The following is a 16938-nucleotide window of genomic DNA, read 5'->3' as shown; positions in this document are numbered from 1 at the left end:
GTAATTCATTAAAAGTTTTTCATTTTCCTTCCTTTCAGATTTTAAAAATATCGGCTCCTTTGCAAAAAGCTATTTATTATAGAACCAACCAAATAAAGTAAAGATTTAAAAAGTGATGGGAAAATATCATTGAAGCCCAGGATTCAGGCTCTGTAGCAGAATAGTAACTGCTCTTTGCCTGGGAATCCTTCCTGAGCTCAGTGATGCAGCCTCTCTCCCCTACCTGTTGGTCTGTTTGCAAGCCCATGATAAGAGAGCATCTGCTCTTACTTAACCACATGAGCAATGATAGGTATATCCTTGAGCAGGAGTTTGTGTCCCCACAGAATAAAGCCATCAGTCTGATAGATGCTTAGTAATTTTCACAGTGGTTATTGGGTTGTATGACAATTAGGCGTCAATTGTAAGTGGCTGATGTAAATGACAGAAATAAGCTTACACAACCAGACAGGATTTTTAGTTTCTCTCTTCTCATTTCATTATCCGGAATCTATGAAGAGAAGCAATGACCTGATTTCCTTGGTGGCAGGTGTAGTTTGCCATTTCACACACACTGCCAGGCCAGCGTCAGGGCTCCCTGTGAATCTGGCTCTGTCCCACAGCCCAGGACTGTCCCCTGACCGCCCTCCATTCCCCAGCTCCCACGTTGTTGTGGAGGTGGGGGCTGGCGTGGTCCCTGTCCTTTCTGGGAGCAGTCTAGAACTCAGGACCAAGAGTGTGGGAGAATTGTCTTCTCTGCACCCACAGCTATAGATAGATCGTGAGTTATACCAGCTTCGGGAACCACAGCCCTGAGCTCCTCCCCTGGGAAAGAGGCATGTCTTGGACCTCAGGGACCTGCCACCAGGCAAATGCTGTGACCTGCTCGGTTAAGGAGAAGATCTAAAATGCAAACAACCCTGAAGGAAAGGAGTCTGTTAAATGACCCCTGATTGCACATAGAGGACGGAGAGGGGGAGGCATGAGGATCCCAGATCTAAAGATGGGCAAAAAGCGTCACCCAGGTGGCAAGAGTGCCGGGATGGGAGGTGGGAGCTCCAGAGGCTTGTGGTGAAGGGACCTGCCTCTTGCAGCGCCCCTGCTCTGAAGTCTGGCTGGAGCAGGGAGTTTAGACTTGTCAGGCATGGGAGCGGGCAGAGGGCACATGGGCCATGTTGCTCTTACAGGGTCAGCACTCCGTGGCTCCGAGGCCTCCAGGGTGCCCAGAACACAGATGCAGCCTTGGTGTGGCAGTCCTGTAGCCCCATGGGACTGATGGGAGTGAGTTTCCTCTGTTTCCAGATGTCCAGTCACAAGCATTTCCCTTTTTAGTTTTAATGCTTTAGTTCTAGTTGTATCCTATGGTCTTTTTAAAATCCAGTCATAAAAACCCAGGCTAGGATATTTTGGTTCTGTGTTAGATTGGCACCAGCATATCAGTTCTCACCACTACAATTCTGGTTACCTGAACTCTAAACCTGGGTGCCAGTTGCCTTCCATCACCCTCCTTCCCATGCCCCTGACACCATTCAGCAGCCGAGTCCCAGGCCTGCTGTCTTGTAGCGTGCCTCAGAGCTGCCTCTCGTCTGTCCTCACTGCCCCTGCCCCATTTCTTCTTGCCTGGACTAGTCTTCTGGTCTCCCCTGGTGACTCCATGCTTTCTCCTCTCCATCCCTCTCACACCCCGCTGCTGGAACACTTTCTCCAAAGCCTGGCCGTAACGCTGTCCCTTCTGTTCCCTGCATCATGCCAAGTTACTGGCAGATTCCTTTGGACCGGCCTCATCTGCCGTGCCTCCCATCTTGTGCTCCCGCCAGATGCCATTCTTGCCCTCTCACCTCCTGTTCCTCTCCTCCACCTTCTTCTCCCATCTTTACGCTGGGGTGTCCCCTTCAGCCTCACTTCCCTGTGCCTAAATCCCTCCAGCTACAGCAGCTGGACATTCTGGAGGCACACAGGCCAGAGATCTAGTCCAGAATTTGCTAGCAGTGTGCTCTTGGGGGTGCTCACAGTGCTTGCCTCAGGGCTGCTGTGAGGACAACACGTAGTGCCTCAGAGTGGTGAGAAGCCTGGCACACAGGAAAGGAACAGTAGTGCTGGCTCTTAGTATTATCATCCTCGTCGTTATCCTTCAGGGCCTAACTAGTTAGTCAGGGCCTAACTCGGATGCCACCTCCTCCACGAAGCCTTCCTTCTGTTCCAGTCTGAGGGAGAGGAGTGGCACTGATAGAATAGCATGTGGGGTGTCAGTTTTATAAGGTCACCCTCAGTCGGTCCTCATGTTCCAGGGGCAGGTCAGCCTTACTGAAGGAGCCCAGGGTGGTTGGGGTCTTGATGATGAACAGAGATGGCAACATACCACACCCGATGGCTGAATGAAGCTTAGTTTATTATTTTTACCGGGATGGTCACTGTTTCATGGTCAGGATGGTCAAGCTCCCAGCCCTTTCCTGAGATGAGGGCCCCAAGGAAGCCAAAATAGAATCAGAATGTCTCTACCTTCCTCCTGACAGTACCAGTTGTAGAGCTACACGTTTTGTCTCTCTGCACCTCATTTTCTAATATTCTGCTCACCTTGCTTTGTTTTCTGTTTTTTAAAGATTTTATTTTATTTATTTATTTTCATTAAGTGGGTTCCATGCTGGGTGTGGAGCCCAACATGGGGCTTGAACTCATGACCCTGAGATCAAGAGTCAAATGTGTTACTGACTGAGCCACCCAGGTGTCCCCTTAAGATTTTAAAGTAATCTCCACACCCAGCATTGCACTCAAACTCACAACCCTAAGATCAAAAATTGCATGGTCTTCCCACTGAGCCAGCCAGTCAGCCCTCACTTGCTGTCTTTGTTTTTGTTTGTTTGTTTGTTTTGTTTTGTTTTGTTTAAAGATTTTATTTATTTATTCATGAGAAACATACAGAGAGAGGCAGAGGGAGAAGCAGGCTCCCTGTGGGGACCCCGATGTGGGACTTGATCCCCAGACTAGGATCATGCCCTGAGCCAAAGGCAGACACTCAACTGCTGAGCCCAGGCATCCCACCTTGCTGTCTTTGGACTTGTTGAATTGGGACGAAGCTCTAGCCTGGTCCAGGTAGTGTGCCAAGGACTATCTGCAGAGGTCCTCAGAGGTGATGGTTAAAACCAGATTCCTGGGCCCATCTTCACACTCCCTGAATCAGTCTTTGAGGCTTGGGCCTATGAGGCTGCATTTTAACAAGCTTACCCAAGTCTTTCTGTGTCCTAAAATAAAATCTTAAATTACTAACTTAGGTTCTGTTTCAATGGGCAGAGAGAAGCTCTGTCTTGAGTGGTGTGCTTCATTCATCAACCTGTTAGTGCTTCTGGGGATTCTTAATGTTGCTTCTGCCCTTGGACTCCACCGAAATTATCTGTCTTCTGCCTCTTTTAGAGAATTTGCTGCTGTGTTCCAACTTCTCACCTGCACTCGATCACCTGGGCACACCTAACACTCCCTCCATGTGGGAACTCAATGAATGCATGTTGAATGACCATTAGACATTTTGTTTAAGCTGTAGAGGCTCATCGGGTTAACTCAGAGACTGAGCTTCTTCAGAAACTTATCTAAACTTTAAGCATTTCAGTATATTTAAAGGCTCAGAACTTAAAACTTTGCCTGATTTTATACTGAAAACCCATTTAGTGTATTTGATTGCTCCAAGGATGGTAACGTATCACATTCTTGGCATAATTCATTGGTTTTAGCTTAGAGCAGTGGGAAATACTGTACTTTGTCATCTGCAGTTTGATTTATGGATTAGAAATATTTGATTCAGCCAGAATATATTCCAAGCCAAATTTGTAAGACTTTGTGAACAGCTATCATATGCACTACTTAAATTGAGACTACAGATAAATTTCTTTTTAAAATAACTTGACTATTGCAAGCAATATGTATATAACAACATACAACATGGAACTTCCAGTCTCTCCCTCTAGACACACAGGGTAAGCACAAAACAGCCATGGAAACTTTTGGAGTTACCTGCCCTTAGCCTCCAACTTGTGAGAGTTTTGATCCATATTTCTTTATTTTATGATTTGAATAAAGTTTCAGACTTTGTTCCTCTTTCAGGAGAGAGGCAATAAAAAAAATTAAGACAGATCATTTTAAAAGAAAAATAGAAAGGAGCCAACTTTAGATTTAAATAGGCCATACCTATTTTATTTATTTATTTATTTTTAAAGATTTTATTCATTTATTTGTGAGAGACACAGAGAGAGAGAGAGAGAGAGAGAGAGAGAGGCAGAGACACAGGCAGAGGGAGAAGCAGGCTCCATGCAGGGAGCCCGCCGTGGGACTCGATCCCGGGTCTCCAGGATCACACCCCGGGCGAAAGGTGGCGCCAAACTGCTGGGCCACCGGGGCTGCCCTATACCTATTTTAAATTTAGTAGAAATGCTGATGCACCTTATATGAACATCAGTGTACCAAAATTGCCTTGGAATTTTCACAATTCTATTTCAAATCCGAAAGAGTCACTAATAGGGCAGCCTGAGTGGCGCAGCGGTTTAGCGCCGCCTTCAGCCCCGGGCCTGATCCTGGAGACCCGGGATCGAGTCCCATGTCGGGCTCGCTGTATGGAGCCTGCTTCTCCCTCTGCCTATGTCTCTGCCCCTCTCTCTCTCTGTGTCTCTCATGAATAAATAAATAAAATCTTTAAAAAAAAAAAGAGTCACTAATTCTTAGATAAATGAAATTGAAAACACCACATAAAAGTGTGTTTTTTTTTTCTCCCTAGGTTTCTGTGATGGTGAGAACGATGTACATGGAGAAGGTATGAACTGCTGTCACCTACAGGCGCTGAGCAAGACGCTGGCCGCAGTGCCTCTAGACTCCCTTCATGCTCCTTCCTGCTCCTGTTTTTAGTACTTCCCCAAGTGCCGATGGCGGCTGATCAGTTGACTTTTCTGAGAAGCTGTATAAAATCCAGGCTAACCACAATCAAGGGCACAGGAGAGGAACCATATACTTAGATCACAAAGGCTCCTTGTCATCTGAGTCCCCATAGTCCCGTGGTCACAGGGTTGTGCAGGGAAGCAAAAGTTGTAACCACATGAAAATATTAATGAATCAGTCACCTTAAACCATTACTTATCCCAAGACCCTTTCTTTCTCAGCTATCTGCCTCTTCCTATTTAGAAAGTTTTGCAAGTCAGTAATTGACACACATAAGTAAACAATGCGAGAAAAAGGCAAATTGCAAAACAAAATTGCAGATCTTGTAGAAGATACTGTGTTTCATAGAGCCAATTGATGTTGGAGATCTACTGAAATGACACTCAAAAGCCACTGACAAATGAGAACGACATGGTTATTTTATTCATTCAGCACCAGCACTGGTTTTCTTTCTCTGAATCATTATAGCCTGAAATTTAACTGGACCAAATAAGCTTTTCAAAAGAGAGTGGCTTTGATACCAGGATGAAGAGAGTCACCTGGGAGTGCTGGTGCAGCTCAGAATTTCCAAGCAGACATGACGGTTGTCTTCCTGGCGTTGAGTAGGCTACCTGTAAAGAGCATTGCATCTCAGAATTTGCTCCACAACTTTGGTCTCTGTTTCACATGACTTTCTGGGGTCTGTTATCCTTGGGTACACAGACTATCCTGTGTGGGGCTAAGACAGGACACCATGACACATGACAGTCACACGGGAGCCTATGTGGTCACCAATACCTAACAACACTTGTAGTTCCAAGCAGTCACCAGTGTCTCTCGTGATGCATCCTCTTCCTGACATCAGATCCTGTGATCCTTGTTTCACCTGGCCAGATTGAAAACCTTGGAATGGTCCCTTGGCAAAGAGCTGGCCGTCCAGCAGCAACCCCTCAAGCCCTCTGGGTTCTCAGTTACTGTCTGTACCCTGCCCCAGCCCATCTCCAAGCAGCCTCAATGCCGCCCTGTCTTCCTTATGGCATTCCTCTTGACTATCCTCATTTTGTCTCTGCTGGACCACTGTGGTCTCTCCCCATCCTGTCGACTTCCACACTCTCCTTGCCAAGCTTGCTGGGCCTCAATTTGCCTGGACCTTCTAAACTTTATATCCTGCCACTCTGTTACTTATGCCGCGCTCCACAGAGAAGAGCCACTTGACTCAATGGTCGCTCACTGATTCCTTGCTTCTAAGCTTTTTTTTTTCTTATCTCTCTGCCTCAGGAATGCCCTCTTTCCATGCCCCCAAAGGGTTTTGCTGGGTGCCTGGCTGCAGAGGCTCACACTGTCTCTTCCCTGTCTACACTGCAGCGGCCCTGTGCCCCTGGCTGCTTCTTGGGGTCCTGGGCTGAATCCATGTCCTACTCCTCTGTGGGGTCCCCACAGACATGTTCACAACCCATTCTCTAGTAGACAATCAATACATATGTGTCACGAGTCATTTTTTTACAAAGATAATTTGGCTGAGGGTGGGATGGCTGCCTTCTAAAAGCAGTGAATTTGCTTTTTTCCCCTCCTTTTAGTGCTGTCCTTCCCTGGCCCGTTGAAAGAAGAGAATCTGTTAAACGTTCCCAAGCCACTGCCAAAACAACTATGGGAGACAAAGGAGGTAGGGGAGCAGTCTGTGTTCGTTGTCCCTGAACATTTACACCTGCGAGGTCATTGTAAAATCCTTCAGTGGGGAAAATAAGAGGGATGGAGGAAAAGGAGGTGAGGACGTCCGGGGACAGAGATGGAAGAAAGTATTAGGGAATGATGGCTTAAATGAAACTGACCACAGTTGTGCTGATGAATCAGTGCAGTGATCTCTCGACTTATGCTTTTCATGTGAATTTACTTATTCAGAAGAACCTGTCCATCCTTCACACCTCATGCATGTTCCTAAAAGCACAAAGGCCCGGTCCTCAGTCTTAGGCAGATTGTTCTGTTTTACAGCCGGACCTCCTCCCTGTCACCAGCTTCTGTGCAGAATTGCTGGTTCACCAGAGATCCCTTTCTTTAATCAAGGCTATTTGACCTGAGTCCTTGGGGAGTCAGTAAATAAGTCATCTGTTTTCTGATTTCTATGAGCCTCTGAGTATTTGCATGCACAGCCATGCCAGCTGACCTCCACTGCGGTGCCCTCTGGAAACCTCACCCACTGTAGGAGGGAGGCCCACAGGACTTGACTCGGCCTTTCTTCCTGTAGGGGAGCTGTGTTTCCTTTGAAATAAAACAGGTCATCTGTTCCAGCCATGAGTGATGCTCTGTTGCAACGGCTTGCACTCCTCTAAGTATCATCTGTCCAGGGTTCTCCTTGGTCAGGTTCCAGTTTGCCAGACCTATCAAAGTCATCATTAGCATTAAGGGTGGGCTTCAAAGGGTTTTTGTGTTTGTTTTGTGTGTGTTTGGTAAAAGCAAGATGTATCTCATGTTTCATTGTTTTGGTGGGGGGAGGGAGATATAATTTAAAGTCTATGTACTTAGGGGCACCTAGCAGGCTCCCTCAGAAGAGCATGTGAGACTATTGATCTTGGGGTCGTGAGCTCGAGCCCCATGTAGAGTGTAGCGATTAACTTAAATAAATAAGCTTAAAATTTTTTCACAAACTTAAACACAGGAGGAACAGCCATACTGTTTTTGTGGCCGTGGGAGGCACAGGTGGCTTTGGAGGCTTTTATCAGAGACAGCCCTATCTTCTCCAGCAGAGAGGGCCGTGGTACCCACTCCTCCCCAAATTAGGGACTGCTCTCTCTAGAAGAAGGTGCTCATCCTAGTTGTTACAGATTTGAGCGCTCCATAAATCATTTCTGGGAAAGCAATTGAGTCAATGGTACATTCATTTTTCTCAATGTCTATTTACAGAGCCCCTGTGGCCAGAAGTTCTAGCTGCAGGGATACTAGTGAACAAAATTAGAACCCCTGCCCTGGTGAAGCTTATAGTCTAGTGGGAATATGTGTTTCTTTCTGACATTAATTTCCTCCTCCTTCACTCTTTTTTTCTATTTTCTTTTCTTCTGAAGCCAATTGAAAAAAGTAACGTTTATTTATAAAAGCTCCTTCTATAAAACGTTGGCCGTTTTGAAGGAAACAATATTCATCTAGAAGATAAATTAACAGGGCGAAAATTAAGAAAATTTACTAATGTCATGTGACCCTCGTGCCAGGGAAAGTCTAGTCCAAGCTGAAGTGGCTGCTGTGTGTGGAGGCTCCTTACTTGCCCCAGCTCTCACCTGCACTGACTGGAGCCCCAATACACGTACAAAGGCACTTTTAAGAAACTTGAATTTGACTTGATGGTGAAGTAAGCCCAGGTTTCTGTCTCTCCCCAGATTCAGTCCCTGACAGGGCGCCCTCGATCCTGTGATGTTGGAGGTGGCAAGTAAGTAGTATTCTTTCTGTTTGTGGTTCAGAGACCAACTGGCCTAAAGATTTTTTCCCCTTCAAAGGAAAGTCTTATTACGTTGCCCCCAAACTCCGAGAAACTTCACTTGTTATGTGTAACTTGGAAGTCAGCTGAAGGTTCATAAAAGCAACAGCTCCCCTTGGTGCTCATATTTTGTTTGTTTAAAGTAATGAAATCACATAAGGGCACTAGAACTGCCGTGAATACACTTGAGAATAATACAGCCAAGTGTGGGTAAACCTGCAGCTCGGCCATGAAGCAGAGGTGGCATCGGGGGACTGCAGTGGCTGAGGGCCGCAGGGTAGGCATTGGGGGGGGCCACACAGACTGAGGGGCTGGCTGCGGGGTGGGCACTGGGGGGCCCGAGACAGTGTCAGGCTGCCTGGCAGCTTTCTCATCCACAAGCCGTTGGGCAGAGTGTCTGTGAATGTCCTTCATACCACTGAACCATCCACTTAACGCGTGAGAAACTTCTGTGGAGTGTATTTTACCAAAATTTTTTTAAAAATCAGCAAAAGAGGAATAAATAGGAAAATGTGCAAATATAAAAGGGAGCTTATAAAGCCACTAAATAATGAGTGTATTTAGTAGTGTACAACTTTACTCCCTAAACAATGAGGGGCCTAGCGTCGCCTGCCCTGGACTCAAAGGAAGGTTGGAATCATCAGACGGTCTTGAACCTGGGATAGCACTACCTGTCCCATAGCACATCCAGGAAAGGACTCCAGTGGGTCGTAGGTATATTTGGAAAGTGACAGCTTGTATTTCTGGCAAGCAGAGAGGAACCCTTCTGAATGCCACCAGTGACCTGGTTCACACCATCCCTGCTGTGTGCCGCCGGCCCCGCCTTCCCCACTTCCTCCCTCTGCCTTTGTTCCCGCCTGCCGCCCAGCAGTCAGAGAGAGCCCATCCGCTCTCAGGGTGAGCAGCTAGGGGTTCTCAAGTCCATTTTTCTAATCCTTGATCTTTAACCTCATAACCTGTCTCCTCTATCCAGCCAACCTGAAAGACAAGTTATCACTTCAGTTTTTCTACAACCAAAACTTCTTCCTCATTTGTCAAAATGGACACCTTTCCTTCTTCCCCACATCCTCCCAAGCCTGCATGGTTCTGCAAGTCTCCCTACCTTACCAGGAAAAGGGGGAGGCCACCAGGAACGAAGGCTCAGCTTCCCTCCCCACCCTGTCCTCCCAGAGACACAAGTATCCTCCCAGCCAACACTGACCACCTTACCCTCCCTAGCCCTTGTCCACGCTGGCCTTTCTGAGGCCTCTCCCTCCTGCCCATCCTTCCCTCTCCTGGGTGTTCAGCCTTGCCTGCTCTACTAGGTTTTCTCTCTGTGTTTAAATGTACTGATTAAGGAATCTGCATGGAAAAATTCCTGCCTTGGCCCTAAGTTCCCTTTTAGTTACTTCCTTCCTGCTCATTTCCAGAATTTTTTTTAAAGATTTTATTTATTCGTTCATGAGAGACACAGAGAGAGGCAGAGGCACAGGCAGAGGGAGAAGCAGGCTCCCTGCGGGGAGCCCAATGCAGGACTCCATACCAAGACCCTGGGACCACGACCTGAGCCAAAGGCAGATGCTCAACCACTGAGCCACCCAGGTGTCCCTCATTTCTAGAATTCTTAGCTGCACTTTTGAAAGAGTATTTACTCTTGAGTCTTCCTCTTCCTTACTGCTTGTCCACTCCTCAACTGACTGTGGCTTGGCCTCCACCCTCACTGTTCCAAGGGAACTGTCCTCAAGAGATGACCCCATTACACGTCCTCTTGTCCTGTGGAAATTCAGTATCTAAGAATTCGTTATCGTCCATAGCTCCCACCCTCATCCCCAGTCTACTCACACCCCTGTGTCCCTAGGCTAGTGTCCCTATGCTGGAATATTGGGAGTCCTTCTCCAATACTGCCTTAAGTGTCCCTAGGCTCCATCCCTGTCTCTCCATTCCCATGCTCTCCCCTTTTCTCCTTTGACTACTGAGCAGCACCAGCCACCACTCACCTCCCTGGCCCCAGGCTCTGCTCCTTCTGCCCGTCCTCCCTCCCCTATCCATTAGCCACATTGTCCTCAGAAGGATTATGTTTTCCCCTTCTAGCCTTCTCTGGCTGCTTGTCAGTCTGAGCCTGGTGTGTTCTCTGCCCACCTATCCAGCCCCACCTCCCTCACCACCACCCCTCCTGCACTTGACCTTCCTGCCGTATTTCCTGCCCTATCTCAATTCCTTGGGCACGCTGTGTGGTTTCATGCTTCCCTGCTTTGCCCATGCCATGAACTCTGCCTGAAATGGTTTTCCCACCTAGATTGTCTGGGTCCTCGAACTCAGCCCAGGAGCATCCCAGGGAGTACCCCAGCCCACTGGTTATCCCCTCCAGACCTCATGCCACCAGGCTAGGTCACTGTACTACACACTTGTATCATACGGCTGCCTCCCTGCCTTGTCTGAGTCTCTCGAGGCCCTAATGCCTGTGGCTGGCCCCTGAGAGGTGCTGTGTAGACAGCAGTGCCCTTGGCTGAATCCATGACCCTCCCCCTGCTCCTTGAGAACAGCTCCTTCCTCCAACCACCTTCATCCAGCCATTCTCCCCCTCTTTAGCTTCACTACTCTCTCCCTGGGTGAGACCTGGACCATCCCTGCCTCACTCTCGCTCCCTTACACCACCCTTCACACTGACCGCAGTGGCATTTCTAAAATGTCATCCTGCAGCTTACATTGGGCTCCCTACCTTCCAACAGTCTCTGGTCCAGACTCTTCAAAACAGCACAGCATCTTACCCTTGTTCACTCCACCCCCTCCTACCTGGTCTCCAACCACCCACCCCTTCCTGGCTCTGCCCTGACAACCTGGCCATGTCAGACTGCTTCCTTGAAGCATAAACTCCCTGTCATGTGCTTGGTAAAATGTTCTTTTACCAGCCCATCCGGAGATTGGCAACTCTGGCTACTGTGTTCCCAGCATCCCTCGTCCCTGATAGGCATCCCACACCTTATCATCCCTGATCCCACATGCTTCATTCCACATTGCTTGCTTTGCCGTGGGTCTGTTTCTCCTGCCTGCCTGTGAACCCCTAGAACAGTGCCCCTCAGACCTAGGCTAGGCGGTCCTTCCCAGAGCCCCACCTTTTAGACACCTCACTCCCATGGAGTCTGGAGTCCAAGGGGCCACCAGGGAACACACCACCTGCCCAAGAGGTGACGGGGGATGTGGAGTGTGGCCAGGGCTTGGCCTATAGGTTGGGATAGCTCCATGGGTGCCAGGGGTGAGGGGCAGGCTGGGAGGGAAGAGATGGTGGTGGACCCAAGGACCATGGCCACCTCCATATGTCCCAGTGCAGAACTTAAGGAGCCGGAGGATTCTCTTCATCTGGCCTTCCAGGCTATTATGGAGGTATAGTTGTCAGGACAGAAACAAGGAACATGGTTCATTTAAGGGTTTGTTAATTAGATCCATAACTTTGAGAAGCTTCAACAGATGGTATGTGGGCCTCCACACACACTCTTGCTCCAGGCCTGCAGCCATCGGGTGGGCCTGACTGCGAATCCAGACACTTGGCTCATTCGTCCTTATGCCACCAGCACTCAGCCCAGTGCCTGGCACACAGTGACCAGCCAACCGGCAGATTTGGATAAGTGAATAGCAACATCTCTCTCTCACTTTACAATTTATGAAAACTAACTAAATATATCTTGGAAGGTATCTGCCTGATGCAGACTTTTTTTTTTTTTGTGGGAGAGATACTTTTAAAATCTAGCAAAAAGAACCATACAAAGATAAAGCAGGTACTCACGTTTTATATAGGCCTTTATATTTTTTCAAAGAACTTTTGCATCCATAGTCTGATCTGGTCTCGGAAAATATTTCTGTAAAGTGGGCATAGATGACATCCTTAGTCTGATGTAACAGGTAAGGCAGTTGCCCTTCAGAAGGGTTAAGCCAAGGATGCAAGTTCTCAGAACGAGAGAGAGTCAAAGCCTACATAAGGACTTCGATGTTTGATACCCACCGCCTTTATTTGACAAGTATGTTCTATTCCCCAGCAACCAAATGCACTTTAGAAAGAAATACTCTTTTTTTTTCCAGTGCTTTTCCACACAATGGTCAAAACATAGGCCTCTCGCCCTTTTTGGGGACCCTGAACACCGGGGGGTCATTGCCAGATCTAACCAACCTCCACTACTCCGCACCCATGCCAGCCTCACTGGATACCAGTGACCACATCTTTGGGAGTATGAGTGTGGGGAATAGTGTGGGCAACCTGCCGGCTGCTATGACTCACCTGGGCATAAGAAGTTCTTCTGGTAAGTGTCCCCTACTTGGTAAGGACTGTGCCCATGTATGTACCCTGGTGACTTAATCATAGATGGTCTCCCATGAATTGTTGAATGAGAACTATTGCATCTGAGTGAGAGATAGCTATGTACCTGTTCTTGACAGAACAGGTGGCTCTTGACATTTCACTTTGGTGATCTGTTTCTGCTGGATTCAGTGAGCTCTGGAGCACCTGCTAAACTTCATTCTTTATTGCCTTCACCAGCCCAGGTATCCTGGGACTTGGAGAGTAAGATGTGAAAGTCAAGACAAAAAAGCAGCCATTCCATTCTGTGTTCACTGAACATTAGTGGCTCTTATCAATGTATGATGATAGTTATAATTACAGCTATCTCTCTAGAGCCCTCGGATTTTCCATTGGATTTCAGAAGAGAATATTTTGAATTTTAGAAAATGTATAATGGATATGATAAAAATATTTTATACTCAACAGACAGATATATTAAATAGAAATTACCACAGTTTAAAATGATTCGTTCCGGGGTATCCCTGGGTGGCTCAGAGGTTTAGCGCCTGCCTTTGGCCCGGGACAAGGCCTGGGGTCCTGGGATTGAGTCCCACATCGGGCTCCCTGCATGGAGCCTGCTTCTCCCTCCACCTGTGTCTCTGCCTCTCTCTCTCTGTGTCTCTCATGAGTAAATGGATAAATCTTAAAAAAAAAAAAAAAAAAAAAGATTTGTTCAAATTTCCAGAAGTGCTGACAGGTCAGCACATGGCTATATTACAGTGCTGCCCATGATGGACTTGAGTGTTACCATACCAAGTTTGAGCACCCACAGCTCAGACCCCATGTTGAAACATGACTAAAAATACTTGAACCCTAACAGATGCTCTTGTCAATATCAGAGGCAGGGTTGATCTCTTACTCCCAGTCCTGTGGTCCAGCCCCCGGCTGTCACAGTCCTGAGAGCTGTGCTGTGGATGGTGATGTGGTGTGGAAAGGGTCCCCAGTGATGGTCCATCAGTGGGAGGGCACCTGCTGGTTTCCACTCTGGGTTCAACATGATGTCCATGCAAATCAGAATTCACCACTCTCATGAGAGAGGTCCCCTTTGGAGTGGTCACCTGGAAGGTTCTCTAATGCTTACAGTGGTACTGCCCATTGTACCACATCATCCTAGGTTTGAAGAACTGATTTTAGAGATAACCTTTACTTACTTCGATTATTTTATTATCCTGCTGCTCTACCAAGCGTCCTGGTGAATTCTGTATAAACAAGGACACCCAAGGTCACATAAGTAAAGCAGCATCAGCACTTAACTCCCTGGGGTCTTGAGGAAGCCAGCATTCTCCCGGGCAGCCTTTGACACTTTGCTTCAGCTGAAAATCCTGTTTCTCACTATGTATTATTTTCCTCAAAACATTATTTATTGTCCAGAACCAGTATCAAGCGTTTATAGTTTCTAGGCACTCCTTAAAATGCATGGTATACAAAGTCATAGATACTTTTTTTAAACTTGCTTGAGCTTTCCTTCCAAATGAGTGGATCTGTTTCTTAACCTAAGCTCACATCTCTAGCACTGATTCTTAGTCGAGCCAGCCACATCTCTGGGCTTTCCGTGGAGAATTTCACTGTGGGATAACTGCATAGGGCCTTTTCAGAAACATCTTTCCTGTGTTTAAAAAAATCATTTGCCATCAAAAAATGCTTTATTTTGTCATTGCTCCATTGCAGTAACTTTTATCTAACACTTAGTTTTTTATGAACATAAAAGAACACACAGTTGTATGCACCCCGACTACTGGTACCAGAATTATGGGCTGAACTTTGAAACATGGGCACTGCCTTTTGAGATACACAGAAGCATCATTAACTCATGGAGCAAAGCCACTCCATGCCAGGTCCTGTGCCAAGGCTCTGGCAGGATGCAGGACACGGTCCCTGGCCTCTTGGAGCTTAAGCCCTAGCAGCCTCTGTCATGTAAATGCCATTCCCAAACCTCTCTGGCTCTGCTAAAATTCACATCCCCTCCCCTCCAAATAAAACAAAGCACCAACAAAAATTTCATTTTCCGTGAATTGGAATAGACTGTGATGAGCAACTTCTCAGGAGCCAGGAGAACAAAGAGAAAGCAGGAGACATGGGAGGGGGCCCCTTCCTGTGACTCCCTGTGTGTTCAGGGTATTTACAGGGTCCCCTGACATGGTGCCCCAGAGCCTTGACGCTCTGTGAAAGGATGCACCCTGAGAATAGCAGAGGATCTGGGCGTGGTACCTGGGACAGAGGCATGGGCAGTGGGGGGGGGAGTGGCTGTTGGGGGGGTTCCAAACAGTCTGTGTGCACAGCCCTGGGGTCTTCTTGCCAGGCTGGGGGCTGACTATGCCTTGGCCTCTGCTCACCCAGTCCCGCCCGCCCAGCGGCTCTTCACACGCTTCCTTGTAGTCAGACTCACTGTCACCCTGCTGCCACCAGCCTTGAGTGCCAATGGGTCCTTTCCCTGCTGTGGGTATATCTGATGCATGCATGGTAGGAGGACCGCCCCAGTGTCCCCCTCACACAGAAGTCCTCAGAGCTGGATAGGAAAAAGTTAAGGTTTCTTTCATCTTTGGAAACAGAAGCTGTAGCCTACAGTTCTGGCAAGTAACTGTGCTTCTGCTGTCTTGTAGGTCTCCAGAGCTCTCGGAGTAACCCGTCCATCCAGGCCACACTCAACAAGACAGCGCCGTCCTCGTCCCTGAACAGCCACCCACAGGCGTCCACCCCCAGTGCCTCGGCCCTTCACCCATCCCTCCGGCTCTTCTCCCTCAGCAACCCGTCTCTCCCCACTGCAGCCATGAGTGGCCCCTCCCGGCGGAGACAGCCCCCAGTTAGCCCTCTCACGCTCTCTCCAGGCCCTGAAGCCCATCAGGGTTTCAGCAGACAGCTCTCAGCCACCAGCCCTCTGAACCCCTATCCTGCGGCTCAGGTGAGCACAAACCCACACACAGTCCAATGGGTTGAGGCACATGGGGCCAGGATGGAGGCCCCCTCACCGGGTGTAGCCCCTGGGGTCTCCAGTGCAGTCGGCCAGTCCTGGCCTATGCCTGAGATCAGAGAGAGCAAGTGTGAGCCAAGAACTCAGGAAGCAGTATTTATCTCCTAACAGCACATTTGTTATAAGGATCACTGTTTTACAAACAACACACAGTGTGCAGTCATAACTCACAAACCTTGGCTTTGGGGATGGTAAGGCATAGAGAACATGACCCAGACATGTCTCAGGTGGCTAGGAGAGACCAGCCTGGGGTTTTTTAATTGGTGGGGAAAATTATCCATAACTGAGTCTGTATTTTAAGCCACAGGGGAAAGCTAAAGAAGACACTTAATACCTTCCTGAAGCTTTGATATTGGATTAGACCTCTTCCCTAATTATGACTACAGATTTGAGAAGCAGTACTTTTACTGCTTATGGAACGATAGGTTTTATAATAAGGATCAGGGTCCTCCATAAAAGCACCTAAAGAAGTCTGTTCAGAAAGACGCACATTTTTGGGGCACCTGGCTGGGCAGTTAGTAGAACATGTGACTCTTGATCTTGGAGTGGTGAGTTCAAGTCCCACATTGGCCATAGAGATTAAAAAGTAAACTAAAACAATTTTTAAAAAAAGGAAAAAAAAAGCACATTTTGAAGTCACAAGCCTGTTATAGAAATTCAGATGTCAAAACATCATATTTTGTCTTGTTGACTTTGTTTTTATTCTGAGCTCTTAGGGTGGTTCTTGCCATAATCATCAATGAATATATTTTCAACCTGTTGGTCCCTCCCTAGTACATTGTGTCATCATTTGCTCCCCACCTCACCATAAATGAGTCATGATTAGGCAAACAGGAGTTGACAACTTAAACGGAAGGGTTAGCAGATCCAGTTATTACTCACTCTTGACATGAGTAATCCCTTTCGGGAGAGGGTAAGAGGGTGTTTTATAATTGTTGTTTCAATGGTTCTTTTTATGTTATTGGATTGCCTTTAATTTTCTTTTGCAAGATTATCTTAATGGATGTAAAAAATATTACTCTTGCTTTCTAGCTACATTTTAAGGAGAGCTGTAGGGGCTAGAGAGCATCCTCTTCCAGATGTTTCTGGGTTTTGTTTCCTTAATATTTAGATTTTTAAAAAACCAGTGTTATCCAGGCACATAGTTTAATAAGTCAGATAGTTCTACAGGGCTTGTTACAAAATAATATTTTCTTCTCCCCGACTCATTCTTGTTCCCTAGAGATGGCTCCTTTCAGGCACTGTAGCTAATGTCTTTGGTATAACCGTGTTATTTCATGATTGTTTTGTTCTGGATTTTTAGTGTTAGGTATTATCTGATGA

General features: G+C 47.3%; 1 protein-coding gene across 2 annotated transcripts in view; it reads left to right on the top strand.

Annotated features, from left to right (window-relative positions):
- Positions 1 to 16938, top strand: part of CRTC3 (CREB regulated transcription coactivator 3) — a 99246-nt gene that overhangs the window by 73373 nt on the left and 8935 nt on the right. For both annotated transcript variants that reach the window (XM_025438416.3, XM_025438415.3), the window contains exons 7-11: positions 4739 to 4774; positions 6453 to 6538; positions 8241 to 8290; positions 12392 to 12609; positions 15248 to 15546. In XM_025438416.3, coding sequence (XP_025294201.1) covers positions 4739 to 4774; positions 6453 to 6538; positions 8241 to 8290; positions 12392 to 12609; positions 15248 to 15546 — 689 coding nt within the window. The remainder of the gene's footprint in view (positions 1 to 4738; positions 4775 to 6452; positions 6539 to 8240; positions 8291 to 12391; positions 12610 to 15247; positions 15547 to 16938) is intronic.

Source organism: Canis lupus, chromosome 3 (genome assembly GCF_003254725.2).
Source record: "Canis lupus dingo isolate Sandy chromosome 3, ASM325472v2, whole genome shotgun sequence".
Taxonomy (NCBI): Eukaryota; Metazoa; Chordata; class Mammalia; order Carnivora; family Canidae; genus Canis; species Canis lupus.
Note: the sequence above shows the minus strand (reverse complement) of the source record. Positions and strands in the feature narration are given on the sequence as shown.